At 31.8% G+C, this 9,304-nt stretch overlaps 2 protein-coding genes across 3 annotated transcripts in view; one reads left to right on the top strand and one right to left on the bottom strand.

The window, feature by feature from the left end:
- Positions 1-91: 91 nt before the first annotated feature.
- LOC126849690 (protein-serine O-palmitoleoyltransferase porcupine) lies at positions 92-2,800 on the top strand. Its single transcript, XM_050591798.1, has 7 exons — positions 92-299; positions 677-901; positions 1,003-1,195; positions 1,267-1,483; positions 1,613-1,719; positions 1,805-2,007; positions 2,131-2,800. Coding segments are annotated over exons 1-7 (1,386 nt in total). The 5' UTR covers positions 92-298; the 3' UTR covers positions 2,571-2,800.
- A 261-nt stretch (positions 2,801-3,061) lies between these two features.
- The window catches only part of LOC126849681 (UNC93-like protein), a 49,613-nt gene continuing 43,370 nt past the window's right edge, over positions 3,062-9,304 (bottom strand). For both annotated transcript variants that reach the window (XM_050591766.1, XM_050591764.1), the window contains exon 6: positions 3,062-8,465. In XM_050591766.1, the coding sequence (XP_050447723.1) occupies positions 8,146-8,465 (320 nt within the window). In that variant the 3' untranslated portion in view covers positions 3,062-8,145. The remainder of the gene's footprint in view (positions 8,466-9,304) is intronic.

The following is a 9,304-nucleotide window of genomic DNA, read 5'->3' as shown; positions in this document are numbered from 1 at the left end:
TATATATATATATATATATATATATATATATATATATATATCGGGAGATATAATCGTTTTTCGCGCCAAATTTTTGCGCGCAGCAAACAGCAGAGGTTTGTTCGTTATAGCTGTACTTTCTGCACTAGTGTACACAAAAATGAAATAAATATTTAGAAGATGGAGAGGAAGAGGAAAAACAAAAAGTGTAAGAAATTTTGTTATAAAGAATAAACCTAACGAGCCTGATATCGGATGTGACTGATGTGGACCGAGCATTTGTATCACGGCTGGTCACAAGCTATAACACATCATTTCAAGTGAGATAAATTTCTATATCAACATTACATTTTAAATATTTAGTATTTTATTCCCTGCATGCTTACCCATACACTCTTTCTGTCTAATTTTGCATAATTAATAAGTTAAAGCGATAGTTTACATAATTACTTGATATACAAATCTGTTTATATCTCTCAATGTTCTTATTTATGATTGGCTTAATTTATATATTATTTTTTCAAACAATTTTAAAGCATTACTTGTTCCAATTTATGAAATTATAGTTTGTCTTATATTTTCATTTTTTCTTTTACCCAAGAAAGTTCCAAGTTTTATTATTCTATTGAAAAAATAGGTTAAACGCAGTGCAACATGCTATGTTAATCAATTACTGGATTCTTTGTTATTTATACAGTGATGGAAGATATAGGCGCCACAGTCTTTTACGATGAAGATGATTGTTTGGATTATGAATGTTCACACAACAATATTGAATATGATTATGATTATGCAGATACAGAGAAGGAAACTCTACATGAATTGTATCAGTATTGTCTTAGTCCTAGTCTATACGATACAGGATATACTCTGTTGCCTTTATTGGGTTGCGCAATCTTATTTAGATTATTTGTTCATATTCGTAAGAGTCTTATCTCTGTATTAAAAGTGTTACTATACTTCTTATTTAGATCATTTAATTTGCATCATAATTAAAATGATTTATATTGTTTTATATTTCAGAATATATATCACACAAGATATTTCATGTATTATCAGTAATCATAGGCTTGTATGTTATCCACCATTATGTTCATGAATCTTTAATTGTATTGATTGTATATGTCCTATTTTCTTATGCTATTTTATATGTGCCAAAAAAATGGCATAGTGGCATAGGAATCTTTTTACCATCTCTTTTAATAATTGGATACTGGTATGTCTTCGTAAAAGATTTCTCAGATTACTTTAGATAATATTTTAGATAATACTTTAATTTATCTTCAGTGAATTTTTTATGCAATCAATAATATGGCACAAAGTACGTAGTGTAAGTATGATTATGGTGATGAAGGGGATTAGTGTTGCCATTGATAGAAGTGATTTGGACAAGATTCCAGATATTTATAGTTACATGGGTTACATGTTCTGTAGTGTAACTTGTCTGTTTGGACCATGGATATCCTTTAACGATTATCTATTGTTGCGTAATTCTAATATTCAGGTGCATAAATAAATAAACACAAATTCAGTTTTAATATACTAGATAAAAAAATATTTATGTATAAAAATAATGCTTTTTTAAAATAGTTCAGAAGAAATAATTTTTATAAAAAAAATAATTATATTGTAGACAAAACGGTGGATAATATGTGGCATAGGATATGCCTTTCTTTCCTTTGTCTTCCTAAGCATTTCTAATTGTTGGATGCAGTGGATATTTGTAGATAGCTCTTGGATGTTAGTATCTATAATTTTTTATTCTTAATAAATATTTTATCTTTCTGTTCCAAGATAAAAATGGCTTTTTTTTATATTTTTTTAGGTGGTTGATAGCATACAGAGATGCATTGTCTTTTAGAGCATCCCATTACTTTGTATCGTATATAGGTTCGACACTGTTAGTTTTGGGTGGGTTTCCACTTTCAACTTCAATGATAGTTAAGCCTTTGTACATCGAATTTCCACACTCGCTTGTACAAGTTGTCATTTATTGGAACATGCCAATGCATTATTGGCTAAAAACTTGTAAGTGTAAATCTTACTTTAAAATGAAGTGATCATTTTTCTAAAAATAATGAATTATATAATGAAATTCAAAATGTGTTTGCGATATAAAAACAAAGTTTAAATTAATATTATTTTTCACAGATATCTTCCGTCCTAGTATTAAAAAATTTGGAACGTTTGGCGCGGTGATCATCACATATCTGATAAGCGCTCTTTTGCACGGATTAAATTTTCAACTGGCAGCTGTATTACTTAGTCTAGGATTTTATACATATATCGAATTTCAACTCAGGGCAATGCTTGCTGATACTTTTGACGCTTGTATCGCGTCTAAACAGTGTGGCAAACGAAAATGCGTACATAAATATAATTCTTCCAATTCGTGGGTGTTTATAACGAATCTGGCATTCTCCGGATTAGCGATGTTTCACTTAGCTTATTTAGGTCTCATGTTTGATACATCCAATCTCCAAGAAACAGGGTATAGCTATAGTCATACCATCGACAAGTGGACTGAACTCGGATTCGCTAGTCACTGGGTAGCCCTAGCTACATATTGTATATATTTTTTAATGAAGTAGCAACCTATTTTCTATATTGATGATATATGCAATTCTTTTTATTACGGATGATGTACTTAATTACTTTTTTTATAAAAATAAATCTTTTTTATATATAAAAATCTGCAGTTCAGTTTATAGACAATTTCCTGATCTATAAAACACTTAAAAAGGGAATATTTTAAGATAATATATTATTTATATTATACTCAGTAAATAATATAAAAGTTTGCGAAAAAAAAGATGCAATTTCTACTCTTCTCAAACAATGAGAAAACAGGAATCACTGTTTCCGTACTATTACACGTTATCTGTTCAAATAAAAAAATAATTTTTTGTATACTTTAAACGCATATACAACAAAAACTGCTTTGCAAATTTTCATACTAATTTATCATTCATATTGTGAATTATCATAACTAAATAAAAAATTGTCACATATAATAATTCATGATATTTATGTTTTTAATTGTTTGACTTAAGAGGTCGTCCAATTGTCTTACATTGACAAATTACCTTACAATTATTGCTTGTGAATTTATTAAGGATTAAATAAATTGGTGAATACATATCATAAACTATATTTTTTAAAGTATTATAAAATGTTATATTTATCATTCTTAATTTTTTTCAGAGTAAATGTGATTGAGTTATGAAGAATATTTTTTTTTTCGTGAAATAAATTGTGTATATACGAACAAACGTATAATATTGTCAGTTGAAAGGAAATTAGAAAAATAAAATTTTATATTATGTATATAATTATATCTCAATCGACAATTTTAATAAAATAATTCTTATTGTTACATAACATTACGTGTGTCATATGTATATAGTGATATAGTAATATATTATTAATTATAGCAGCAAAATAATTTGACGATACAACAATGATTGCAATCATAATCAACGTGTCATCATAATGTATGATAACAATTGAATGCAATAGTAAAAGGAAGTGTATAATTACATATATATATATATATATGTATATTGTATATACTGTACAATTTTTGCCGGACGCATCAATAATCATGCATGGGCGTGCCATGATCTTTTTATCGTAAAACAACAAACTTAGTTAATACGCTGAATTCCCTTAGCTCATCTAAGGATGTATGTATAACAACCGCGTTTATGCATGTCTAAAAAGTGTGGCAAATATTTAAGCAACATAGATCTATTCTTTTCTATCACTCTTCTTATACGCGCTTTTATACTTGAAGATAAGTATGTGCTTGCACATACTTTTAAGATATAATAGAATAAGCATAAAGCAAGCATAAAAAAAGAATAAATCTTCTAATCTTAAATATAGAGGAAAAGATAATAACAATATTTGGAATTGTACTCTTTTGACGCGCATAAACGTAGTCAAATAAAAATAACAGAAAACAACATTCGAAAAAATATGCTAGATATGTGAACCGAGACGTCCAGTTGCTCTTTCCCTCTGCATAATTATATACCTAACGATTAATACTAAAATGAATATTTACAAATCTCATTAAGAACAAAAAGTATGCAATCAAAATGGTCCCAATGCTATTGGTTCAGGCATCGTCTATACATCTTTTATCTTCTAAACAAATATATATATCTCTCTGAATACTTTTCAGTAAAATCTAGGAAGTCTAATCTCGCAGGCTTAAAAATATATGTTAGATCGTGGTCCCGTTAAACCATGTCTTATCAATGCATTTAAAGTGCAAACTGTGATTCATGTGAATCCCTTTAAAGTTCAACAAAAAATAGAACTGGTATTCCCTTCGAAAACTACACAGATATTCCGGACACACTCGCTGCCCTCTCAAACTCTTTTGATGTTTAATTTCTCTATCAGTTGTTTTCGTACCGTAAAATCATATATATGTATTTAATTGCAATATTAATATGTATAGCAACCACGGATGAAATCGGATTGTAGGGCGAAACGGATTTCAAATGAGGCACAATTTTCCTAATCACTAGAAAGCAGTTACCTATATACGCTATCACTATACTTTCATTAAACGAATTTATTAACGCTAACCCGATTCAATTACTAATCCCATTCTCATCCGCCGTTACTACACTACATTACTTGAGCTACTTAAATCTACAATGTTTGCGATAATAAAGAAAAAATAAGATAGAGCACAGTTTGAATGATACAGGAAACGTACATTCTTCTGGTGCGACTACGAAACCAGATATCTTATGTATAATACGGTATACATATTAATGTATATTTCGCACGATAGAACTCACTCATATCACTCTCTGACACAAATATCTCGAAAATATAAGCTATCATTTATTTTGTATTTACACACTGGAGAAAGGCTTTTTTCCCCGAATCCTCGATATCTCGGTTTGATAAAATGGTGATTATTTCATTACGCTTTAAGTATAATACATATGTAACAATATATTGAGAAATGATATATCTAAAGGTCATTTTAACTCGAGACTAGTCGTTTAATTTTATTTAGTGTGATTAATATCGATCTTGCTATCATTTATATTTAATCCATTTTTGAGATTTTACAATGGGAGATCTCGTGGGATGGAGACGAGGAATCCGCTGCGACATCATGGAGAAAAGAGGGATATAAATATATAGGGTAGGATTAAAAACCCCATCGAGAAATATAATAACTTTCCGCGGCATTGAGGAGATGAGAAAAAAAGAAAAAAAGACGAGATGAGAAGAGAGAGGATTGGCAATGTGCGTAGAACCCAGCAAGCAAAAAGCGAACAAAACGAGCACCGTTATATGCCGCGCGTTCCATTCTTGTCGCGCAGCTTCCAATAGCGTCATCGTGGAGTTTTTTTCGCGATAGTGATGCTGGTCGAGTAGAACGTGATATCACGATGACAAGACGAGTTCTTGCTAACAAAATGGAAAATGAACAACAAGAGAAGAGGTGAACGAATAATAATAAAACGAAAACGAGAGAAACGGACATGGAACGAGGAGCTCTCGTTGAAGTAACTTCAAACCAGCACGATGTCAGCCCGATGAATTATAATAATACCACGGGTATAGAAATAAACGGCCGCGGTATCCCAGAGAGTTGAATATTTCCCATCCAGAAGACAGGATTGTGAGTTTCCTGTTACTGGTTTTTTGTCCGCTTTGGTCATTGTACTGTTGCAATAAAAAGATAATCGTTCAGTCGTCCGTGGAAACATTAAAATACATTCGATTTATCGCACGAATCTCCGACAGCACGTGCAATATATACGCGAAAGTTGATAGGAGCATATTAATCCATTAAGCTGCGCAATAATTGACAGATTAAAGAAATTTACATAAAATATTTAGTTTTATAACGCGTCTGTTAAATAAAACATTTTCGATTTTTGTGTTTTGGAGAAGCTTCGTGAAACTTGTTTAAACCATGCCTGAAATTTTCCTACAATGATAAGAAAAATAAAACATTGTTTTGAAAACTATAGGAGATTATTACAAATCATTACATTGCTCAAAAAGTTCACAAGCAATAATACTGAATTGTTAGACATCATATTAAAGCATTGTCAGCATTCAACAAAATTTTTTGATTATAAGAGAAGATATTTATTCTTTTTAGCAATAAAATTTTTTTTTTAGTCTCCGTCATATGTCTTCTCTACGCAGAAGAATACTCGGTAAGAATTACATAAACTGAAGTATATTAGTCGGAGTATATTTACACACAAGAAATATTCGCGTAATTTTGCAAAATTTGCTCTGATGATATAAAGATACGATGAGTTTTTAATATTCTCACGTACTGATTATTCTCCCAAGAACAATAAGATACATACGCTTTTTGCGTCGTATGATTCTTTTAATTCTTATAATTCTCTTCTTTGCACAGAGATATAAAGAATTGAAAAATTAAATTTACATTTTATATATAGTCTCGTGTTTTTATTTTTAATGAAAGAAATAATCACCATTCTATCAATACGATAACTATTTCATAAGAACAGATCTCTCTAGAGGATTGCATCCGTATCCTAAATTTATATCGTAGACTCTTGAGCTACCATGTAATAAAATATGATAGGACGGAAAGGGCGATGTACACATGCATTCAAACGACTTATGATATCTATTTATAATACCTTGATATGTTTCTTGCGCCTTTTAACCTGTTCTAAGAGCGAATGAAAAGTGGCACGAGATAAGATTCTCGAAAAAAATAGATTGGATGATAAAATTGGAATGAGTTCTTATTCTGCAAAATTTTTAATTGCAATGATATGACTCAAATAAATAAAAAAAAAATTACTTTAATATCTGTAAAAAATTACATTTTTATACATTTTGTTTAATTAAATATTTTAAAATCATTTCTCTCTTCTTTTATATGTACATGAAACAAAAAAATAAAATAAAATACACAACACCGAAGAAAGATATTTATTTATAAGCGAGTCGAAAACAAAACATATACAAAATATAATTTAGAAATTTTAATAATTTAGTTTTGCGTAGAATGAAACTTTGTCCATTTTTGATTCATCTATTTTTGACAGAAAAAGAATATTGTTTTAATGTACAGACTCATATTAACATCTTACATGCTTTACTCTCAAGAAAAATACGAGGGATTCCGATATAACCCATAACAATGACATTTCTTTATTAAGAACGCCTTTCTTAGAACAATTGTTTCTCCTTTTTTAAACACTAGAGTATTAATAAATTCGAGCGAGAGTGTAAAGCATTCTTTCTCGAATAAATGATGAATTTCGTCGAATCTCACGCCAATTTCCATTAATTATAAACACTATACACATGTATAATATGTCACATGCATTCTCATTTAAGGGTATAAAGTATAACATCGTAATCTTTACAAATTTGATTAAATGTTTATAATAAAAAAAATCGTATATATATAATTAATTTGTAAAGACCACTAGATTATTTAAACCGGCGCCGATGCCGGCGCGTATTAACAAAATGCACTTTTCGCTCTACGAACCATGATAAAGATATAAAATAAGAACGTTGTCATTGAGATGATCCGTCTTGACATTTCAAGAGCTAGTAACGGTAGCGAAAGTCCCATGTTCTTTGTAGCATGAGAGCGGATTCTGTACGTCATCATGCGTTTTTTTTTTTAGCACCACAAGTATTGATAAATTTATTTATCGACTATCAACTCGTTCCGGTGTCGCCAAAGAAGATAGAAGTCAGATTACAGTCTGGATACGCGTTACATTTCCGGTATTTTCTTGAAGGGAAGCGTCCCATGAGATGAAGTCGACATTCGGCATTTCCACTTCATCGTGGAAGGAGTGCGCATACTCACCGCTCTTCTGAAGTTGCATCCCGACTTTGACATTTTATCATCAACAGGAAAAAGTACGTGGGATTGCGCACCGATTGGACGGCACGAGTCTATCTGAGGTTTGAGGGACTGAGAAACGAGAATGAGGGGATTGATAGGATGTAAGATTTCGTCGGATATAGCGGAAGAAAGGATATTCGCGAAATCAATCGATTGTCGTCTTCCGGCTATCGTCTCGACTTTCTCGTCGACGAGACGAGAAAGAGCCGCGAGCGCGGATAATATATTTAACGAGGTATGATTACGTCGATGGCGCAGATCACTCACAGATGGGTGATTGTGATCTCGTCGTCGAGGTCGTCCTTCTCATCGTCGGTCTCCTCCGGCTGATTCGCCTCGATCTGGGCGGCCTTCGGATCTTCGGCGATCGCTTTGAGCCGTCGTTGCTTGCGCCTGTGCAGCAATTCGACAATGATGTAGCCCATGGTGCCGGTGATCAGCACCGTCAGCATCACGTACAGCTTCATACGAGCGCAGAGATGCGTACTGTACGCGTAGGCGATCACGAAACCGGCACTCTCCCATAGCCTGTAGTTTGAGAAGGCTGCCTCCTTGTTGCGTCTGAACAGCGTGCCATAGAGTCCTGCAAAAATAAATAAATCGATAAGAAAGATGAAAAAAATTATAAAAAAGATTTAAAAATTAACGAATGATTTAATGTCTAAGAAATATTTATCCGCGAGAAAAATCAGAGACTTTTTTTAATAAAAAAACGTTAAAATTATTTTCGAGAATTAAACTTTTTATATGATAACATTAATCATCTATAAAAATAATATCGAGACACAAACTCTGCGATGCAATATAGCCAAGTAAATTCTTTCTCTCTCTTTCTCTATTTATTAGGGCATTCATGTGATTCGTGCTTAGCTAATATCGAAAGACATATTATTTATTGCAGAGCGATTTGGCAGTTGCATTTATCAGATTTACGGTGGTAGTAAATTTGCGGTAACGCATAACCGATGTAACCATCGAGATGTATACATCGAGGTCGGCGCCTAAGAACTCATCATCGCGGCTCGTCCGGTGGCGAATTAACAAGCCCGCAGGTGTCGCGTTTTGTTAAGAATAGAATCCTTGATCCACCGACACTCTCTTAGATGCGCCATCAGAAAGTATATAACGTTGCCAACGATTTACAATGTCCCATTAGAAAATAAAAAAAGAGATGAGAAAAATCTAAGAGAAAAAGTGGGATATATACGAAGTATATCAATTCATGGTAGAGGAATAATTTTAATCGCTAAATATATCTATATTTAAATTTAAGGCCCTATTTACACAATTGAAACTTGACAAATGAAATTTTCCGATTTAATCTTCAAGTCTTGCGTAATAATAACTTGTTATTTTCATAAATTGCCGACGTACGATAGAAAAAAAAATTTCCATCAGTGATTGGTGTAATTCGAGATTATT

The sequence above is a fragment of the Cataglyphis hispanica genome, chromosome 5, assembly GCF_021464435.1.
Source record: "Cataglyphis hispanica isolate Lineage 1 chromosome 5, ULB_Chis1_1.0, whole genome shotgun sequence".
Classification (NCBI taxonomy): Eukaryota; Metazoa; Arthropoda; class Insecta; order Hymenoptera; family Formicidae; genus Cataglyphis; species Cataglyphis hispanica.
This window is presented reverse-complemented; position numbering and strand designations above follow the sequence as displayed.